Here is a 24197-nt window from a genome sequence, read left to right as displayed (position 1 = left end):
ATCAAGGGGAAATCACTCTACATATTTGTTATTGTAGATAGTAGTTGTCTCTCCTCGATTTGTCTTAAAGGTTGGACTATACCAATTCAAATCCCATAGGCGACCATGTTAACGTTTGTGTTTAAAAACACTATATGCAATATATCAACCAAACTGTGACCCATAAATATCAGTACTACAACCCCTACCTCAAAGTATTAACTGCAGAAAATGGTACCTTTCATGGCTCATTTTCGGTATAACCAGATGTTTCTGCAACACCCCTAGTTTCGCACAAAATTTTAGTACTTTTTTTTACAGGTACCCCATACATATTCCAAGCACAAGGCTACTCGACACGGTGGTACTACATCAAATAAAATTGCATACATTTTTAGCCCAGATGAAACTAATTTTTTTTACAACCAACACACTCACATTTATAACCAATCACAGGACTTGTGGTGTTAACTTCTCTATCAAAAGTTCGGTGCACCTCGAACTTCGACCCAGCCGGAAATTAATTGGTATAGTGCAACCTAAAGCCAACCACAGACGTCTACAATTTTGTTTAAATTTAGTTGCATGCTACAAACATCATATATATTTGCACCGTGTGTACTGGCCCGCGATGAGATCTTTGTTGATGCGACTGAAGTGGCTTTGATCAAACCACTGGCATAGTCAGGATATTATAGGGGGGGGGGGGGTGGGGGTTACCAACCCATATTGGGTAGGGAGTGGTAACACATACTGTATATGTATGTATGCATGTATGTATGTATGTATTGATGTATGAATATCTATATATTATATGTATGTCGAGGTTGACTGTTACATACATAGATATTAACGCACTGGCGCATGGGATAATTAAATCCTTTCTGGCCTCACAAATTGTCCCATGCCGTTGCTGGGACTCGAACCTGTGGCACCAAATCGCCCGCAAATTGCAAGATTAACCACGATGTGCTATGAGCTATCGAGGCATCCATAAAAAGGATGCTCTTTAACTCAACCACATGCATGAGGCCTACAACAATCTACGCGGTCGATCCCGCTTACGTGCATGTATGTATGTATGTGTGTGTGTGTGTGTGTGTGTGTGTGTGTGTGTGTGTGTGTGTGTGTGTGTGTGTGTGTGTGTATGTATTTTATAAAATTTAATACAGGTTTTTCTAAAGATCTGATTGGGGGGAGTGGCATGGGCTTCTAAATTGTGGTAGCCCCACTCCCATGGCTAGTGATATTCAATGTTGAGCTAGTAAATAACTACTATTGCCATGCCAGACGGCTAGTGAATTTTGTTTTCAAATGTTAAGTCTATTTTATAAATATGAATAATCCTGCCCCCACCCCAAACCACCCAATGTTAGTGTTTTTAAGCTCTATCTTCCTCTATAGGTGACATATATGATTATTACTATTATTTAGTAAAATGGTATACACTTAAAGTAAAGTAGGGCTAGTGAAGTTTTAATAGTGGCTAGTAAAATGTTTTAATCACTGATCCCATGGCTAGTGGATTTTATAAAATTCTAGAAACCCTGTATTATTTTTATTATATATATATATATATATATATATATATATATATATATATATATACAAATAAATTAATTAATAAATAAATAAATTTATAAAATAAGTAAATAAATAAACAATTATAAATAAATAAATAAATAATTATAAATAAATAAATAAATAAATAAATAAGTAAATCAATAAATAGATAAATAAATAAATCACATTTTTATGTTTACAACATTGTGACAAACATGTTTTAACTTAATATATAGTTTTGTATCATTCCTAATATACGTATGCCCTAATATACGACAGACATATATATAGACAGAGACAGACAGAGACAGAGACAGACAGACACACACACAGAGAGAGAGACAGAGAGAGAGAGAGAGAGAGAGAGAGAGAGAGAGAGAGAGAGAGAGAGAGAGAGAGAGAGAGATGGAAGGAGAGAAATGGAAATGGAAGATGGAAGGAAAGAGACAGAGACAGAGACAGAGAGAGAGAGAGAGAGAGAGAGAGAGAGAGAGAGAGAGAGAGAGAGAGAGAGAGGGAGGGGGGGGGGGGGGGCAGAGAGGCAGAGACCGAGGCAGAGTGGATGAGAGTGACTCACAGAGAGAGAGGTAGAATTGTCGCTAATCACTCCTAAAACGGATACAATAATTTTGGTCAAGAGTGTGTCGCTGCATAAGCGTACGAGACGTGGTGGGTGTGTGTGTGTGTGGGGGGGGGGGTGGAGGCAGCTGGAGCGTATTCTCAAATATATATATATATATATATATATATATATATATATACCTTTTAAATTCACATATAGAATTCGTTTTCCGATTGCATACAACCCAAAACATTTAAATGTTTATGACTATAAAAAAAATTGCTCTTAATGGAGAAAGATCCAGCAAGGGTTAGTTTATGTGCAAGATCCCATTGACAGGATAGTACATACCACAGCCTTTGATATGCCAGTCGTTGTGCACTGGCTGGAACAAGAAATAGCCCGATACGCCCACCAACGGGGGTCGATCCCAGACCGACCACGCATCAGGTGAGTGTTCTACTACTGGGCTACGGTCCCTTCCCCTTAAAATGGAATAATATTAATACAAGATATTTTTGTTGTTTAATAGCTTGTTTGGGGTTTTTTGTTTTGTTTTGTTGTTGTTATTTTATTCGTTCGTTCTTCCTTCTTTCAATTGTTTATTCATTTATTCATTCATTCATTCATTTTTTTATTATATTATATTATATTATATTATATTATATTATATTATATTATATTATATTATATTATATTTTATTTTATTTTATTTTATGCAAGTGTGCGACTCGGAGAAGGGAAGGATTTACAGCTATGGGAGATAACTCCTATCTTCCGGAAATACGTCACATATTTTCACAAAATGACTGTCTAATTTCTTTGTGGTCGCTGAAGGAAAACAACTAAAAACAAACAGAAAATTGCGTTTACTGTGACGTTATCAAAATGAGTGAATTAACGCCGGATGAGGTAGATTAACTGTGATGTTTGATTTATAATAACTGGAGACTTGATAAGATTTTCATTGATAATAGTCTGTTTGAGAATCTTCACCACAAACATTTTCCATGGCCGACTGGCAACAATAATATGAACGTCTTCAGTCATGTTTTTCTCAGATTTTTTTTTTTTTTTTCAAATTAAAGTTGATCAGTCATTTTGGGTAGGACTTCCCTTTGGCACTGTCACGTATAAGGAACATTGTAAATACTTATCAATAGAGTTAGGGTTAGTGACAGTGCCAAAAGAAATTCCTTCCTCATTTTGTAAACTAAAACGTAATTAGAATTTACTGAACTAAATATAAGTTTCCATATTTTATATATCGATCAGTGCTAATGCTGTATATATATATATATGTGTATATATATATATATATATATATATATATATATATATATATATATATATATATATATATACTGAACAAAATAAGAAACTTCCGCTAACTTTGCTTGAACATAACTTGATGAAAACAAACCGGGGGAATAATTGTTATATATGCGTTTAAAGAGTGTTCCATGATGCATCGTTTGGTGCAAAAATCATGGCCATAGGTTAACAGAAACTGGGAGAAATTTTGACCAAGTGTGGTAGGGTTTAAGAAAAAACAAAAACACTAACGGGTATGATCACCTCTTGAATTGACCACTGCAGTGCATCGCAGGCGCATAGAATTGACTAAAGTGTTGATTTCTGCCTGTAGAATATTGTTCCATTCCTGAATGAGCGCTTGACGAAGTTCGTTGATGTTAGCAGGTGGGTTGGGACGACGCCTCAATCGTCTGTCCAGACTATCCCAGACATGCTCGATGGGGTTGAGATCAGGACTTTTAGCGGGCTAGTCATCAATGAAATCAATGTTATTTGTCCTAAGAAAATTTACAGTGTCTCTAGCTATATGAGATGTGGCATTATCATGCTGAAAAATCGAGATGTTGGTGTTGTTATGGAACAGAGGAATGATGTGATGAGCGAGAATGTCATCGTGGTAACGTTGAGCATTTAATTTGCCATCATTGATGACTAGTGATGAACGATAACCATGGGCAATGGCTGCCCAGACCATGACACAACCCCCACGCCCGAAACGATCTCGTTCAAGAACACCATAGTCAGCATAGCATTCATTTCTCCTACAGTAGACGCGCACCCTGCCATCACCACGTTGTAAAGAAAATCTGGATTCATCCGAAAAAAGAACGGTATTCCAGTGTCGCCGTATCCAACAAGTGTGTACACGTGCCCGATTTAGACGATGACGTTGCGTTAAAACGCATCCGACGTAAGGACGTCGTGCATGTAAACCGTTCTCCCACAGACGATTACGAACAGTTTGCCCACTGATTCGGTTATTATGAAGCCCAGGTGTGTTAGCAGCAATAGCAGTGGCAGTTTGGAACCGATTGCGCAAATGTGTGTTCATCATATAGCGGTCTTGACCACGCATTGTAACACGTGGACGTCCACGACGTGGAAAGTCGTTGGTGCTTCCTGTCGTTCGAAATCTTACGCGAAGATTTCGTATCGCTCAACTAGAACTCCCAACATGCCTTGCAACGTCTTCTGTCGACATGCCAGCATCAAGCATGCCAATCGCCCGTTCGCGTAAATTATTGGGTATTCTTGGCATACTAAAAATGCTACAATGTAAAAAACTTTAATTTTTTTACAAATTTTGAAGCGTTTTCGTTCACTTAACAATGTCAGTAAGACAAGTAAAACAAATTGACTGAATACTACACGAGACATGTCGAACCATGCATGCATGTGCAAATTGAATTTCACGTTGTCAACGATTAACAGTGCAAAAATAATCGATAAAATTCATGAATCCTGATAATACAGCTCAAGGCTTATATCATTCCATTACACAATGAATTCGTTTACTATATGTACAAATCGGAAGTTTCTTTTTTTGTTCAGTATATATATATATACAGGGCTAGCTCTGGCACTCGCCAAATTTGGCAATTGCGAATTTTGAAAGCAGTTGGCAAATTTTATTTCAGTTTGGTGAAATAATTTCATGTAATAATTGACGTTTAAAAAAAATATTACTGTTGATTTCTGTAATTTTTGAAGTTTAATAGACAATTTGGCGAACTGTTTTGCTCACCCAGAGCTAGCCCTGATATATATATATATATATATATATATATATATATATATATATATATATAATATATATATAATACAATAACAATTTTGAAAATGAAATGACACAAACAATTAGCTCGAGTCACCTCTAGCCCTCCACTTACTGATATGTTGTAGGGGAGGGCTAGAGGAGACTTGTGTAATACTTCGGCAATCATCGACGACCAATTGGTAGCCAGCTACTGCACGTCTAAAATATGTATAAATCTGATGCCACAGAGCTTTAGTTTGATTATTCTCGAGTACAGTCATGACATTAAACTTACATGTTGTTAACTCGTACCGACGCCACGCGAAGAAACCTGACGCCTCTATGCGAAACGAGCTTGTGCTGTTGTTAACTCGTACCGACGCCACGCGAAGAAACCTGACGCCTCTATGCGAAACGAGCTTGTGCTGTTGTTAACTCGTACCGACGCCACGCGAAGAAACCTGACGCCTCTATGCGAAACGAGCTTGTTAACTCGTACCGACGCCACGCGAAGAAACCTGCCTCTATGCGAAAACGAACTTGTGCTGTTGTTAACTCGTACCGACGCCACGCGAAGAAACCTGACGCTCTCTTGTGCTGTTGTTAACTCGTACCGACGCCACCACGCGAAACGACGCCTCTATGCGAAACGAGCTTGTGCTGTTGTTAACTCGTACCGACGCCACGCGAAGAAACCTGACGCCTCTATGCGAAAACGAGCTTGTGCTGTTGTTAACTCGTACCGACGCCACGCGAAGAAACCTGACGCCTCTATGCGAAACGAGCTTGTGCTGTTGTTAACTCGTACCGACGCCACGCGAAGAAACCCGACGCCTCTATGCGAAACGAGCTTGTGCTGTTGTTAACTCGTACCGACGCCACGCGAAGAAACCTGAATGCGAAACGAAACTCGTACCGACGCCACGCGAAGAAACCTGACGCCTCTATGCGAAACGAGCTTGTGCTGTTGTTAACTCGTACCGACGCCACGCGAAGAAACCTGACGCCTCTATGCGAAACGAGCTTGTGCTGTTGTTAACTCGTACCGACGCCACGCGAAGAAACCTGACGCCTCTATGCGAAACGAGCTTGTGCTGTTGTTAACTCGTACCGACGCCACGCGAAGAAACCTGACGCCTCTATGCGAAACGAACTTGTGCTGTTGTTAACTCGTACCGACGCCACGCGAAGAAACCTGACGCCTCTATGCGAAACGAGCTTGTGCTGTTGTTAACTCGTACCGACGCCACGCGAAGAAACCTGACGCCTCTATGCGAAACGAACTTGTGCTGTTGTTAACTCGTACCGACGCCACGCGAAGAAACCTGACGCCTCTATGCGAAACGAGCTTGTGCTGTTGTTAACTCGTACCGACGCCACGCGAAGAAACCTGACGCCTCTATGCGAAACGAGCTTGTGCTGTTGTTAACTCGTACCGACGCCACGCGAAGAAACCTGACGCCTCTATGCGAAACGAGCTTGTGCTGTTTGTTAACTCGTACCGACGCCACGCGAAGAAACCTGACGCCTCTATGCGAAACGAGCTTGTGCTGTTGTTAACTCGTACCGACGCCACGCGAAGAAACCTGACGCCTCTATGCGAAACGAGCTTGTGCTGTTGTTAACTCGTACCGACGCCACGCGAAGAAACCTAACTCGTACCGACGCCACGCGAAGAAACCTGACGCCTCTATGCGAAACGAACTTGTGCTGTTGTTAACTCGTACCGACGCCACGCGAAGAAACCTGACGCCTCTATGCGAAACGAACTTGTGCTGTTGTTAACCTCTATGCGAAACGAGCTTGTGCTGTTGTTAACTCGTACCGACGCCACGCGAAGAAACCTGACGCCTCTATGCGAAACGAGCTTGTGCTGTTGTTTCTTGTGGTGACATAGAGCCAAGTGTGTGCCCACGTGACATGTAAGGTTTAATGTCGTGACTAGACTGAATTGCCGAAGTATTACACACAGTCCTCTCTAGCCCTCCCCTACAACATATCAATAAGGGGAGGGCTAGAGGTGACTTGAGCTAACAAACAATATGACAGGCAGTATCCTGGTATGACATGTATTCAATGGGATAAGTGAAATCATTTATATATTGATAAATAAAAAAGTATACATTTACTATTTTACCTACATGTTGTTAGGATAATTTAAACATGAAACATTATGTTAGTACAGAGAACATTTTGTTCAGTATCGTGTCGTGATTTGCTACACAAGTTTCAGAGATCACTACACAATTTTAAAACATTAATCAGTACTTTTGAATCAATTTTCAACTGACTAGAAATATCGCTTATTAAGATTTTGAAAACAAAATGTTCCCTGTAGTATCTACAATAATCAAAATAATTATTTGTATTATTTAATCACTCCTTTAAGCATATTTAAAAAACCCAATTTGATCAAGGCTGTAAATTTAGCATGATTTGGTGATTCTTTGAAACTTAGATATTAGGTCAGAATTGTATTATTAATTGATTATGATACAGGGTTTCTGCCAGAGTGTAAAACGGGTATGATACCATACTCAAATGTTTTTGCAGATTTAATTTTTTTAAGTTAACCTTTTGACAAAATTAATAACTCTTATCATTACTGTATGATTTTCTTAATTAATAGCTCTTATCATTACTGTATGATTTTCTTAATTAATAGCTCTGATCATTACTGTATGATTTTCTTAATTAATAGCTCTTATCATTACTGTATGATTTTCTTAATTAATAGCTCTGATCATTACTGTATGGTTTTCTTAATTGATAACTCTGATCATTACTGTATGATTTTCTTAATTGATAACTCTGATCATTACTGTATGATTTTCTTAACCCTAGGGCAGGACGTAGCCCAGTGGTAAAGCGCTCGCTTGACCCGCAGTTGGTAGGGTACATTCAAGCAAAAACGACCACTCACGATACCCAAGTGATAATTTTCTTTTCTTTGGGACTACGTAATTGGTCAGTTTTGTGATTTTAAATGGGAAAGTCTACTTAATAAAGGGTTTTGCAGAATTACTTACAGTAATAAAGCAGGACGGCTAATAAAGTCCATTACGATTTGAGGGGTGTCCGCGCGGCTATCAAACAATACCTTGTGATCTTAATAAAAGAGACACATCGTTTTAGTGTGTCTAGACACAGTCTGGGGACCGTCTAAATATACACCTGCTAATCAGGAACCACAGGTACAGGCCACGGAAAGAAAAGACCAATTAACCAAGAAAACACTACGATTATTATTTCAGTACATGGGTTAATTTATGTACAAAACATAATACAGTTATTTCAACACTTTGACAATGGTGGTTTATTTTGTATTGAAAAATAATATATACTTGTCGGCTTAAGGAGATGGATATTATTACAGAACACTGCGATGCATCCGCAAAAATCAGGTATGTTTTGTTTCTTCAGTTCGAAGACTAATTCCTGACGTGACACGTTAGGTATTATGTAACCAGCAGCTCACTGGGATGGTACAAAATGGCTGCGCCCATTATATATAATAGCCGTCACATTTAACCGTTTTATTAATTAACAATACGATTATAGTTGTTGATATTAAGGAATAATGTGCATTATGTATCATTGGATATGCATACCAGGCCAAATGCCTTAATTGTCCCTTCCTTTAACTTGAAATACAATATATATATTTGATTACAGATTCGTCGTCGGCGACTGGCCAGACTAGCTGGAAATCAGACGACCAATACTGCCCCAGACACACCCCCTTCTGGTGCCAGTCGGGCATCGCCCATGGTGGAGGAGTCGGCATCAGACCAGGCAGCAGGCGCGCAGGCAGCTGCCACGCCCCCTAGTGAGTAATATATATAGTACAACTTTTGAAATATTTCCACAGGCTTGGGAGACTAGTGGGAAGAATTCGGCCTGTTACCCTCCATTACATTGATCATACATGTCAGGGCTAGCTCTGGGTGAGCAAAACAAATCGCCAGATTGTCTAGTAAACTTAAAAACTTGCAGAAATTGTCACTTACTTTCTAAAAAGTGTCAATTATTACGTGATATTATTTCGCTAAAATAAAATTCGCCAACTGCTTTCAAATTTCGCAGTTGGCGAATTTGGCGAGGAGTGCCAGAGTTAGCCCTACATGTATCTCTAAAACTAACTCCAGATCTAACTCGAAAACTAACTCCAGATCTAACTCGAAAACTAACTCCAGATCTAACTCGAAAACTAACCCTAACAATATGGGGGTAATGGTCGGATATTTTACCGACTAGTGGCCTGCAAAAGTTACTAGTTTCTGTCACAAGTCACTAGCAACCCTTGAATTTTACCTAGCTTAGATTTGGATTCGGTGTAAACAATGTGAGCAATTTTATCAAAAATTAATTTGAAATATTTTCACCTGGTTTAATTTGTCTGTTTTAGGTAGTTTAGGCCTTGATTCAGTGTCAGCACTGTTTATAGTTATATTAAAAATTAAAATCAAATATTTTCACCTGGTTTAATTTGTCTGTTTTAGGTAGTTTAGGCCTTGATTCAGTGTCAACACTGTTTATAGTTATATTAAAAATTAAAATCAAATATTCGTCTGTTTTAGGTAATTTAGGCCTCGATTCAATGTCAACACTGTTTATAGTTATATTAAAACTAATATTAAATATTTTCACCTCGTTTAATTTGTCTCTGTTTTAGGTAGTTAGGCCTCGATTCAATGTCAACACTGTTTATGGTTGTATTAAAACTAATATTAAATATTTTCACCTCGTTTTATTTGTCTCTGTTTTAGGTAGTTTAGGCCTCGATTCAATGTCAAATCTGTTTATGGTTGTATTAAAACTAATATTAAATATTTTCACCTCGTTTAATTTGTCTCTGTTTTAGGTAGTTTAGGCCTCGATTCAATGTCAACACTGTTTATGGTTGTATTAAAACTAATATTAAATATTTTCACCTCGTTTAATTTGTCTCTGTTTTAGGTAGTTTAGGCCTCGATTCAATGTCAAATATTTTCACCTGGTTTAAATTGTCTCTGTTTTAGGTAGTTTAGGCCTCGACTCGGTGCCAGATTCACAGCAGAGTATGGATCTTGACTCGGAGAAAACGTGAGTGCCTTTAAGATGTACAGGACTAAATTTATGAAGTCTGTTTCTGTCTTAACTGCAGTTCGGAGAGACAATAGGTTTCGTGTCTGTCTGTATTTCTGTCTTTCTGTCTGTCCCACATTTTGGTTTCCAGACTTTTTAGCAGTTATATTGTTAAAGTTAAGTTTGTTTTGTTTAATGACACCACTAGAGCACATTGGTTTGTTAATTACTGGCTATTAGATGCCAAACATTTGATAATTTTTACATATAGGAGAGGAAACCTGCTACATTTTTCCATTAGTAGTTCGGTATCTTTCATATGCACCACAGACAGGATAGCACATACCACAACCTTTGATATATCAGTCATGGTGCACTAGCTGGATCGAGAAATAGCCCGATGGGCTCATCAACGGGAATCGATCTCGGATGGACCGCTCATTAAGCAAGCACTATAACACTGTGATACATCTGGCCACCCACCCCTAACCCCCGTTATATTGGTAACGGGAATCGATCTCGGATGGACCGCTCGTTAAGCAAGCACTATAACACTGTGCTACATCTAGCCACCCCACCCCCCACACTCCCGTTATATTGGTAACGGGAATCGATCTCGGATGGACCGCTCATTAAGCAAGCACTATAACACTGTGATACATCTGGCCACCCACCCCCACCCCCACGTTATATTGGTAACGGGAATCGATCTCGGATGGACCGCTCATTAAGCAAGCACTATAACACTGTGCTACATCTGGCCACCCACCCCCCACCCACCCGTTATATTGGTAACGGGAATCGATCTCGGATGGACCGCTCATTAAGCAAGCACTATAACACTGTGCTACATCTGCCCCCCCCCCCCCCCCCCCCACCCCCATTATATTGGTAACGGGAATCGATCTCGGATGGACCGCTCATTAAGCAAGCACTATAACACTGTGATACATCTGGCCACCCCCCCCCCACCCCGTTATATTGGTAACGGGAATCGATCTCGGATGGACCGCTCATTAAGCAAGCACTATAACACTGTGATACATCTGGCCACCCACCCCCCACCCCCGTTATATTGGTAACGGGAATCGATCTCGGATGGACCGCTCATTAAGCAAGCACTATAACACTGAGATACATCTGGCCACCCAACCCCCACCCCCCCCCGTTATATTGGTAACGGGAAACGATCTCGGATGGACCGCTCATTAAGCAAGCACTATAACACTGTGCTACATCTGGCCCCTCTCCCCCTTCTCTCCCCCCCCCCCCCATTATATTGGTAAATGCTTTGCTCTATACTCCCTGTTTAATGTTTTTGTTTTTCCAGTCTTCAGTCTCAGATCGACGTTGACTCAGGTATAGAGACGATGGAAGTTGAAGAGGTTGACCAACGACCAGAAGTAAAGAGGAAACGGGTAAGACTCGCACGTTTTCTTCACTCGCCTCGCGTAAATGTAGAGATGTGTCTCAGTGGTAGATCAGACATTTAGGCAGGGTTTTTGCTATGGTCTTATACCCCTGGTGAGATTGGGAGCAGTAATGTGAGGAAATCGTACTTGCGATTTGTTTTCAGGCCACTGAACCATGCAGTACACCACTGTTGTTCGTACTTGGGATTTGTTTTCAGGCCACTGAACCATGCAGTACACCACTGTTGTTCGTACTTGGGATTTGTTTTCAGGCCACTGAACCATGCAGTACACCACTGTTGTTCGTACTTGGGATTTGTTTTCAGGCCACTGAACCATGCAGTACACCACTGTTGTTCGTACTTGGGATTTGTTTTCAGGCCACTGAACCATGCAGTACACCACTGTTGATTTAATTTATTGGAACAGACGTAATTAAGTATATATTTTGGGAATACATAGCATTTTTAAAAAAAAGGAATTTTTAATGCCACTTGCTTTTGGGAAGGGGTCTATGTTCGGACCTACAGAATGCCTGGATAAATCCCTGGAGATGTTCGCCCGAGGTGCGACGAGTCACACGATTGATCAGGTTTCTTCTCACCCCCACCTGTGTCACATGACCACAAGGTTTAAACTGTTGTTAACCAAATCGTCAAATGCAAAGTAAAGCTTGTGTCTGAGTGGCAAACTTTGTTATATTGCAGTACAAAAAATCCATCTGCTATTGGGTGTCAAACTATGGTAAATGTGTAAAACTGAGTAGAACTGAATGCTTATGTCCACTGAAACTGGTCTGTCTTTGATAGATGGTTGCATTCTTTTTATTCATTCATTCATCTTATGCCCACTGAAACTGGTCTGCCTTTGATAGATGGTTGCATTCTTTTTATTCATTCATTCATCTTACGTCTATTGAAACTGGTCTGCCTTTGATAGATGGTTGCATTCTTTTTATTCATTCATTCATCTTACACCCACTCAAACTGGTCTGCCTTTGATAGATGGTTGCTTTCTTTTTATTCATTCATTCATATTACGGCCACTGAAACTGGTCTGCCTTTGATATATGGTTGCATTCTTTTATTCATTCAGTCATCTTACGTCCACTGAAACTGGTCTGCCTTTGATAGATGGTTGCATTCTTTTCATTCATTCATTCATCTTATGCCCACTGAAACTGGTCTGCCTTTGATAGCTGATTGCATTCTTTTTATTCATTCATTCATCTTACGTCGACTGAAACTGGTCTGCCTTTGATAGATGGTTGCATTCTTTTTATTCATTCATTCATCTTACGGCCACTGAAACTGGTCTGCCTTTGATAGATGGTTGCATTCTTTTTATTCATTCATTCATCTTACGGCCACTGAAACTGGTCTGCCTTTGATAGATGGTTGCATTCTTTTTATTCATTCAGTCATCTTACGTCCACTGAAATTGGGCTGCCTTTGATAGATGGTTGCATTTTTTTTATTCATTCAGTCATCTTACGTCCACTGAAATTGGTCTGCCTTTGATAGATGGTTGCATTCTTTTTATTCATTCATTCATCTTATGTGAAACTGGTCTGCCTTTGATAGATGGTTGCATTCTTTTTATTCATTCATTCATCTTACGGCCACTGAAACTGGTTTTTCCTTTGATAGATGGTTGCATTCTTTTTATTCATTCATTCATCTTACGGCCACTGAAACTGGTCTGCCTTTGATAGATGGTTGCATTCTTTTTATTCATTCATTCATCTTACGGCCACTGAAACTGGTCTGCCTTTGATAGATGGTTGCATTCTTTTTATTCATTCAGTCATCTTACGTCCACTGAAATTGGGCTGCCTTTGATAGATGGTTGCATTTTTTTTATTCAGTCAGTCATCTTACGTCCACTGAAATTGGTCTGCCTTTGATAGATGGTTGCATTCTTTTTATTCATTCATTCATCTTATGTGAAACTGGTCTGCCTTTGATAGATGGTTGCATTCTTTTTATTCATTCATTCATCTTACGGCCACTGAAACTGGTTTTTCCTTTGATAGATGGTTGCATTCTTTTTATTAATTCAGTCATCTTACGTCGACTGAAACTGGTCTGCCTTTGATAGATGGTTGCATTCTTTTTATTCATTCATTCATCTTACGGCCACTGAAACTGGTCTGCCTTTGATAGATGGTTGCATTCTTTTCATTCATTCATTCATCTTATGTGAAACTGGTCTGCCTTTGATAGATGGTTGCATTCTTTTTATTCATTCATTCATCTTACGCCCACTGAAACTGGTCTGCCTTTGATAGATGGTTGCATTCTTTTTATTCATTCATTCATCTTATGTCCACTGAAACTGGTCTGCCTTTGATAGATGGTTGCATTCTTTTTATTCATTCATTCATCTTATGTGAAACTGGTCTGCCTTTGATAGATGGTTGCATTCTTTTTATTCATTCATTCATCTTACGGCCACTGAAACTGGTCTGCCTTTGATAGATGGTTGCATTCTTTTTATTCATTCAGTCATCTTACATCCACTGAAACTTGTCTGCCTTTGATAGATGGTTGCATTCTTTTTATTCATTCATTCATCTTACGGCCACAGAAACTGGTCTGCCTTTGATAGAGTGTTGCATTCTTTTTATTCATTCATTCATCTTATGTCTACTGAAACTGGTCTGCCTTTGATAGATGGTTGCATTCTTTTTATTCATTCATTCATTCATTCATTCCGCTCTCCTCTACAAATCTTGATTGGGGTTTTTTCACGTTAGTTTCAACCAGTGACAGTCAGATATTTATATATCTTATTTATTAAATTTGTTGCATACATTTTGTTAATGACCAGGTGTTGATAACTCTCTGGTTTGTTTATTTCAGGATGTTAGTTTCGGTTTGGAGGCCAGTGATGACCAGGTGTTGAGTACAATATCGTGTGTGCTTCTCGTGTTAATCTCTGGTTTGTTTATATCAGGATGTTAGTTTCAGTTCGGAGGCCAGTGATGACCAGGTGTTGAGTGCAATATCATGTGTGTTTCTCTTGTTAATCTCTGGTTTGTTTATTTCAGGATGTTAGTTTCAGTTCGGAGGCCAGTGATGACCAGGTGTTGAGTGCAATATCATGTGTGTTTCTGTTGTTAATCTCTGGTTTGTTTATTTCAGGATGATAGTTTCGGTTCGGAGGCCAGTGATGACCAGGTGTTGAGTGCAATATCATGTGTGTTTCTCTTGTTAATCTCTGGTTTGTTTATTTCAGGATGTTAGTTTCGGTTCGGAGGCCAGTGATGATCAGGTGTTGAGTGCAATATCATGTGTGTTTCTGTTGTTAATCTCTGGTTTGTTTATTTCAGGATGTTAGTTTCAGTTCGGAGGCCAGTGATGACCAGGTGTTGAGTGCAATATCGCGTGTGTTTCTCTTGTTAATCTCTGGTTTGTTTATTTCAGGATGTTAGTTTCGGTTCGGAGGCCAGTGATGACCAGGTGTTGAGTGCAATATCATGTGTGTTTCTCTTGTTAATCTCTGGTTTGTTTATTTCAGGATGTTAGTTTCGGTTCGGAGGCCAGTGATGACCAGGTGTTGAGTGCAATATCATGTGTGTTTCTCCTGTTAATCTCTGGTTTGTTTATTTCAGGATGTTAGTTTCGGCTCGGAGGCCAGTGATGACCAGGTGTTGAGTGCAATATTATGTGTGTTTCTCCTGTTAATCTCTGGTTTGTTTATTTCAGGATGTTAGTTTCGGTTTGGAGGCCAGTGATGACCAGGTGTTGAGTGCAATATCATGTGTGTTTCTCCTGTTAATCTCTGTTTATTTCAGGATGTTAGTTTCGGCTCGGAGGCCAGTGATGACCAGGTGTTGAGTGCAATATCATGTGTGTTTCTCTTGTTAATCTCTGGTTTGTTTATTTCAGGATGTTAGTTTCGGTTTGGAGGCCAGTGATGACCAGGTGTTGAGTGCAATATCATGTGTGTTTCTCCTGTTAATCTCTGGTTTGTTTATTTCAGGATGTTAGTTTCGGCTCGGAGGCCAGTGATGACCAGGTGTTGAGTGCAATATCGCGTGTGTTTCTCGTCTCATGGAAAGACAAAAAAACGGATCTGTTACACGTTCCCCATCTTGCAGAAACTATCGAAGAAAGGGTGAAAAGTGGTGGGTGTCCCTATAGCATTGTTCTAGCCAGGATTTACACACGAGTGCTTATTTAATTGTAGTGCGTTTGTAACATTAACTTGAGATTTTTTTAAGACAAATCCTGAATATAATCAAACATTTGACACTCAATGAAAACATTTTTACATAATATAGAAGAAGAAAGTTTTCTTTTTCTTTTCTTTTTATAATTTATTGGTCTTTTGGATAATTGATTAAAAGTACCTGAATGACTGTATATGATTGTTGTGTATGCACTAAATATAAAAACAATTAAGCCATAATTAATAATTGCAGAATTTTGGATCACCTAAAAAATTCATTTACATTTTTTTTTGTATTATGGATAGTTTTATACTTGATAGAGATGGCACCATACACAAAAATGAATTGAGCAAATAAAGTTTAAGGATATTTCATGGTTTCAACATCACAGACTCTTCTTTCACTTTATTAATTCAAGTTTAAGGTTATTTCATGGTTTCAACATCACAGACTCTTCTTTCACTTTATTAATTCAAGTTTAAGGATATTTCATGGTTTCAACATCACAGACTCTTTTCTAAGCCTTATTAATTCAAGTTTAAGGATATTTCATGGTTTCAACATCACACTCTTCTTTCGCTTTATTAATTCAAGTTTAAGGATATTTCATGGTTTCAACATCGCAGACTCTTTTCTAAGCCTTATTAATTCAAGTTTAAGGATATTTCATGGTTTCAACATCACAGACTCTTTTCTAAGCCTTATTAATTCAAGTTTAAGGATATTTCATGGTTTCAACATCACAAACTCTTCTTTCGCTTTATTAATTCAAGTTTAAGGATATTTCATGGTTTCAACATCACAGACTTCTTTTGCTTTATTGTCACTTATTCAAATGAGTTACACATTTGTAAATTAACTAAACTTAGCATCCATTTTTTACAGGTTAAAACTAGGGTCTGCCCCTTTAATAATGTGTGCTGTTTAAATATAAATTGCCCACACGAGTATCGGTACGATGAAAACAATGATACGAGATCAGTACGATGAAAACACTGATACGAATGACCAAAAAAGTATCGGTGTGTTTATGAAGTAATGATAAAGGGAATTGTAAACTTCATACATGTTTCGTAGCCTATAGCTGTGTAGGTTACAAAGCCCATGTAGTTTTTTCCCTAGCTTGTTTTAGCATAGTGCGGCACCATGCCTCATTAGTCTAGCACCATCTTGCCTTAATAGAGCCATGCTGCTCTTGAGCCTAAACAAGCCTTTTTCAATAATTAATTGTAAAATTGCCTTTATAAAACACTTAGAAAATGTGTTATTAATTAATAAAATATGCCTTTTTTATATTTTGCCATTCATTTATTAAAGCAAGCTCATTAATTACATTTATTTTTATTAATGGTTTTGTTTGTCTTTAATGAAAAAAAACAACAACATGAAAATGGTGAAAATGCCCCAAAAGTGTTTACCAAGCCTTGCCAAATTTCATGGGGAAACACTGCCATGGGTTACCTGGCATTGTGCTCATTTTGATGCCTGGGCTGTGTATGACCTGTTTTCTTGTAGGTGAGCCTGATTTCCATCAGGTGGTCCACGAGATTGTCATGGAGAATCTCTGGCTGATCAACGAAAGCTCGACCAACCCGATCCTCTCTCTCAAAGTGCCGACACCCACCTCCTCCCCGCTCAAGTCTTTGAGCTGCAGTCCGCGCAGGTGAGAGGAAAACTTTTATTACACACCCATTTAATCTTACTACAGTAATAAAGTCAATTCTCACTGTGCATTAATAAATATATTATATTGAACATGTGTGTGATACAAAGTCTCACATACGTAGTATGTGTTCACCCGAATGGTGTCATGTTCCTAGCCACGAATTGTGTCATGTTCCTAGTCAGGAATGACATCATGTTCCTAGCTAGGACGCTCAGCATTTCATAAAATCTAACCAACTTTGCAGACGAAGTAAGTTGTGTTATTTAATTACACTTTTGTTAATCGTAAAATATAGAAAGGTAGTATGTAATAAATACAGACACACATACCAGTTGTTTTTCATGTTATTTGTTGCTATGTGGTCTCCTGGTATAATATTCTGGTGCGCTATAAACAATGTGGCCAGACATTTGGTGTGTGCTGGTGCACTATAAACAACATGGCCAGACAACTGGTGTGTGCTGGTGCACTGTGAACAACACGTGCAGACAACTGGTGTGTGCTGGTGCACTATAAACAACACGTTCAGACAACTGTTGTGTGCTGGTGCACTATAAACAACATGGCCAGACAACTGGTGTGTGCTGGTGCACTATGAACAACACGTGCAGACAACTGGTGTGTGCTGGTGCACTATGAACAACACGTTCAGACAACTGGTGTGTGCCGGTGCACTATAAACAACACGTTCAGACAACTGGTGTGTGCCGGTGCACTATAAACAACACGGTCAAACAACTGGTGTGTGCCGGTGCAATATAAACAACACGTTCAGACAACTGGTGTGTGCTGGTGCTCTATAAACAACACGACCAGACAACTGGTGTGTGCTGGTGCTCTATAAACAACACGTTCAGACAACTGGTGTGTGCAGGTGCACTATGAACAACACATTCAGACAACTGATGTGTGCTGGTGCACTATAAACAACACGGTCAGACAACTGGTGTGTGCTGGTGCACTATAAACAACACGGTCAGACAACTGGTGTGTGCTGGTGCACTATAAACAACACGGTCAGACAACTGGTGTGTGCAGGTGCACTATGAACAACACATTCAGACAACTGATGTGTGCTGGTGCACTATAAACAACAAGGTCAGACAACTGGTGTGTGCTGGTGCACTATAAACAACACGGTCAGACAACTGGTGTGTGCTGGTGCACTATAAACAACACGGTCAGACAACTGGTGTGTGCTGGTGCACTATAAACAACACTGTCAGACAACTGGTGTGTGCTGGTGCACTATAAACAACAAGGTCAGACAACTGGTGTGTGCTGGTGCACTATAAACAACAAGGTCAGACAACTGGTGTGTGCTGGTGCACTATAAACAACACGGTCAGACAACTGGTGTGTGCTGGTGCACTATAAACAACACGGTCAGACAACTGGTGTGTGCTGGTGCACTATAAACAACACGGTCAGATAACTGATGTGTGCTGGTGCACTATGAACAACACGTTCAGACAACTGGTGTGTGCAGGTGTACTATGAACAACACATTCAGACAACTATTGTGTGCTGATGCACTATAAACAACACGGTCAGACAACTGGTGTGTGCTGGTGCATTACTTATTTTTGACCCTTGAGCTTACGCAGATACGAAACTGTGTGAGGCCTGGTAGGGGACATGTATTGCTTTATGAGTAGAATGCTTGTTTGTCAGTTGATTTTCTTACATGTTTATTTTAGTTTCATTTCCTTTTCACGAAGTACACTGTGTTTAAAGGGACAGACCCTAGTTTTTAAACACTAAGACATAAGTTTCACCTAGACTCTAGTTTCAACCCGTAAAAATTTGGTTAATTTACAAATCTGTAACAAATTTGGATACAACAGAATGAAACAAGAGTCTGTGACATTGAAATACCCTTAAAAATAGACTAAAATGTGGCTTCATAACAGTTACTTCTCAAACGCACATGCGTTTTTAAAAATATGGGAAAAAAAGCATTTTGTGTTACATTGTAATAGAAACACCAGGATAACCAGGAACACTTTGGTTGTAGGGAAATGGATAATCTAAACAATAAAATATAAGTAATGTTTGATTTCAGTGATCATAAACGACTCTTAATAGTGAAATATGCTGTAGTGTTTAAAAACTAAGGTCTGTCCCTTTACAGATGCAAGTTGTTTCTATAAATAGATGCATAATATTGTTGACATTACACCTTTACAGATGCAAGTTGTTTCTATAAATAGATGCATAATATTGTTGACATTACACCTTTTAAGATGCAAGTTGTTTCTATAAATAGATGCATAACATTGTTGACATTACACCTTTAAAGATGCAAGTTGTTTCTATAAATAGATGCATAATATTGTTGACATTACACCTTTAAAGATGCAAGTTGCTTCTATAAATAGATGCATAATATTGTTGACATTACACCTTTAAAGATGCAAGTTGTTTCTATAAATAGATGTATAATATTGTTGACATTACACCTTTAAAGCTGTGTCTATTTTAGCGTGAGCCCCATGATGTCGCCGGAGCCGAGCAAGCGCGAGTTCTTGTCGCGGTTTCCCCCAGCCGATTGTAAGGAGACAGACATGATCAACTATCTTCTCGACTGTTACGACCGAGTCTCTGTCGAGGAGAGGACGGCGCCAAAAGTAAGACATGGTCTATATTATAACGTGCTTGAAGTATCTGAGAAATATTACTATGGTGTACATCAGTGTACTACAAGTATCTGAGAAATACTACTGTGGTGTACATCAGTGTACTGCAAGTATCTGAGAAATACTACGGTGGTGTACATCAGTGTACTGCGAGTATCTGAGAAATACTACTGGTGTACATCAGTGTACTACAAGTATCTGAGAAATACTACTATGGTGTACATCAGTGTACTACAAGTATCAGAAATACTACTATGGTGTACATCAGTGTACTACAAGTATCTGAGAAATACTACTGGTGTACATCAGTGTACTACAAGTATTTGAGAAATACTACTATGGTGTACATCAGTGTACTACAAGTATCTGAGAAATACTACTATGGTGTACATCAGTACTACAAGTATCTGAGAAATACTACTATGGTGTACATCAGTGTACTACAAGTATCTGAGAAATACTACTATGGTGTACATCAGTGTACTACAAGTATTTGAGAAATAACACTACGGTGTACATCAGTGTACTACAAGTATCTGAGAAATACTACTATGGTGTACATCAGTGTACTGCAAGTATCTGAGAAATACTACTATGGTGTACATCAGTGTACTGCAAGTATCTGAGAAATACTACTGGTGTACATCAGTGTACTACAAGTATCTGAGAAATACTACTATGGTGTACATCAGTGTACTGCAAGTATCTGAGAAATATTACTGGTGTACATCAGTGTACTACAAGTATCAGAAATACTACTATGGTGTACATCAGTGTACTACAAGTATCTGAGAAATACTACTATGGTGTACATCAGTGTACTGCAAGTATCTGAGAAATACTACTGGTGTACATCAGTGTACTACAAGTATCTGAGAAATACTATGGTGTACATCAGTGTACTACAAGTATCTGAGAAATATTACTATGGTGTACATCAGTGTACTACAAGTATCTGAGAAATACTACTATGGTGTACATCAGTGTACTACAAGTATCTGAGAAATACTACTGTGGTGTACATCAGTGTACTACAAGTATCTGAGAAATACTACTGGTGTACATCAGTGTACTACAAGTATCTGAGAAATACTACTGTGGTGTACATCAGTGTACTGCAAGTATCTGAGAAATACTACGGTGGTGTACATCAGTGTACTGCGAGTATCTGAGAAATACTACTGGTGTACATCAGTGTACTACAAGTATCTGAGAAATACTACTATGGTGTACATCAGTGTACTACAAGTATCAGAAATACTACTATGGTGTACATCAGTGTACTACAAGTATCTGAGAAATACTACTATGGTGTACATCAGTGTACTACAAGTATCTGAGAAATACTACTGGTGTACATCAGTGTACTGCAAGTATCTGAGAAATACTACTGGTGTACATCAGTGTACTACAAGTATCTGAGAAATACTACTATGGTGTACATCAGTGTACTACAAGTATCTGAGAAATACTACTGGTGTACATCAGTCTACAAGTATCTGAGAAATACTACTATGGTGTACATCAGTGTACTACAAGTATCTGAGAAATACTACTATGGTGTACATCAGTGTACTACAAGTATCTGAGAAATACTACTATGGTGTACATCAGTGTACTACAAGTATTTGAGAAATACTACTACGGTGTACATCAGTGTACAAGTATCTGAGAAATACTACTACGGTGTACATCAGTGTACTACAAGTATCTGAGAAATACTACTGGTGTACATCAGTGTACTACAAGTATCTGAGAAATACTACTGGTGTACATCAGTCTACAAGTATCTGAGAAATACTACTATGGTGTACATCAGTGTACTACAAGTATCTGAGAAATACTACTGGTGTACATCAGTGTACTACAAGTATCTGAGAAATACTACTGGTGTACATCGGTGTACTACAAGTATCTGAGAAATACTACTGGTGTACATCAGTGTACTGCAAGTATCTGAGAAATACTACTATGGTGTACATCAGTGTACTACAAGTATCTGAGAAATAACACTACGGTGTACATCAGTGTACTACAAGTATCTGAGAAATACTACTGGTGTACATCAGTGTACTACAAGTATCTGAGAAATACTACTGGTGTACATCAGTGTACTACAAGTATCTGAGAAATACTACTGGTGTACATCAGTCTACAAGTATCTGAGAAATAATACTATGGTGTACATCAGTGTACTACAAGTATCTGAGAAATACTACTGTGGTGTACATCAGTGTACTACAAGTATCTGAGAAATACTACTGTGGTGTACATCAGTGTACTACAAGTATCTGAGAAATACTACTGTGGTGTACATCGGTGTACTACAAGTATCTGAGAAATACTACTGTGGTGTACATCGGTGTACTACAAGTATCTGAGAAATACTACTGTGGTGTACATCGGTGTACTACAAGTATCTGAGAAATACTACTGTGGTGTACATCAGTGTACTACAAGTATCTGAGAAATACTACTACGGTGTACATCAGTGTACTACAAGTATCTGAGAAATACTACTACGGTGTACATCAGTGTACTACAAGTATCTGAGAAATACTACTGTGGTGTACATCAGTGTACTACAAGTATCTGAGAAATACTACTGTGGTGTACATCAGTGTACTACAAGTATCTGAGAAATACTACTACGGTGTACATCAGTGTACTACAAGTATCTGAGAAATACTACTGGTGTACATCAGTGTACTACAAGTATCTGAGAAATACTATGGTGTACATCAGTGTACTGCAAGTATCTGAGAAATACTATGGTGTACATCAGTGTACTGCACGTATCTGAGAAATACTACTACGGTGTACATCAGTGTACTGCAAGTATCTGAGAAATACTACTACAGTGTACATCAGTGTACTGCAAGTATCTGAGAAATACTACTGTGGTGTACATCAGTGTACTGTAAGTATCTGAGAAATACTACTGTGGTGTACATCAATTGTTTTTATTACATACCCTCAAATTATTTTCTGGCAGAAAGCCTGTGTTGAATGAGTATTATCACGGTAATCAGATTAATATTGTTGTTTGCTATATTACTTTTTTCCGTTCTTAGCATAAAACCAGTCCAAACCCTAGAGGCAGGTGTTCTGCCAGGGGATAAACTGCGTATGGCACCCAATTTGTTTGGCAGTTTTTATTTTTAAGCCAACCTTTTGACAAAATTAATGATTCTTATCATTACTATATGATTTTCTTAACCCTAAACTTAACCAGTGTTTTTTCTGGGGGAGGACCCCCATACCCCTGTTGACTCTGGTTGTTTTCAATTCCATAGCGCCATACCCAAAAGTTTTTTTCTGGCAGAAACCCTGAGAGAGAGTACTGGGGATTTACAAACAGTTTGCAATCTCGCAGTGTAATGCTAAAAGACTTGCAAAGAGGATGCTTTGTTGTTTAGCAGAGCCTAAGAGACCTGCGACGTGTGTGAATTAGGCCCCATATCTCTATAGAAGACAGATCTCGCAGTGCAATGCTAAAAGACTTGCAAAGAGGATGCTTTGTTGTCTAGCAGAGCCTAAGAGACCTGCGACGTGTGTGAATTAGGCCCCTGCCCCTGCCCTGTATTTGAAGTGTATGTCAAGTCATGTTTAACTGAGGAATATGATGAATTTATTTTTACTGAGCGATATATATTGGTTGGGAAGATTGCCACAAATGTATACTGCATGTAAGACTTGGTGTAATTTGATATATAATATTTTACCTTGTTTTTTCAAAATTGCACCACCTCCATAGAAAGATTCTGCATTTGTTGTCTGTAAACAGTGTGTGTGTCACACGTCGCTAGTACTACAAGGAACTTTCACCAGACCAAGGTAATTACCATTACTGTGTAGAAATCAGTGTGTGTGTCACATGTCGCTAGTACTACAAGGAACTTTCACCAGACCAAGGTAATTACCATTACTGTGTAGAAATCAGTGTGTGTGTCACACGTCGCTAGTACTACAAGGAACTTTCACCAGACCAAGGTAATTACCATTACTGTGTAGAAATCAGTGTGTGTGTCACACGTCGCTAGTACTACAAGGAACTTT

The 24197-nt window shown here is 38.8% G+C and overlaps 1 protein-coding gene across 1 annotated transcript in view; it reads left to right on the top strand.

Annotated features, from left to right (window-relative positions):
- The first annotated feature begins 2899 nt into the window (after nt 1-2899).
- LOC121390251 (ubiquitin conjugation factor E4 B-like) overlaps nt 2900-24197 on the top strand; it is an 87016-nt gene continuing 65718 nt past the window's right edge. Inside the window, exons 1-7 of the mRNA XM_041522034.1 lie at nt 2900-3016; nt 8853-9006; nt 10199-10262; nt 11575-11662; nt 15644-15788; nt 17349-17496; nt 19985-20129. Of these exons, the coding sequence (XP_041377968.1) occupies nt 2993-3016; nt 8853-9006; nt 10199-10262; nt 11575-11662; nt 15644-15788; nt 17349-17496; nt 19985-20129 (768 nt within the window). The 5' untranslated portion in view covers nt 2900-2992. The remainder of the gene's footprint in view (nt 3017-8852; nt 9007-10198; nt 10263-11574; nt 11663-15643; nt 15789-17348; nt 17497-19984; nt 20130-24197) is intronic.

The sequence above is a fragment of the Gigantopelta aegis genome, chromosome 15, assembly GCF_016097555.1.
Source record: "Gigantopelta aegis isolate Gae_Host chromosome 15, Gae_host_genome, whole genome shotgun sequence".
Classification (NCBI taxonomy): domain Eukaryota; kingdom Metazoa; phylum Mollusca; class Gastropoda; order Neomphalida; family Peltospiridae; genus Gigantopelta; species Gigantopelta aegis.
Note: the sequence above shows the minus strand (reverse complement) of the source record. Positions and strands in the feature narration are given on the sequence as shown.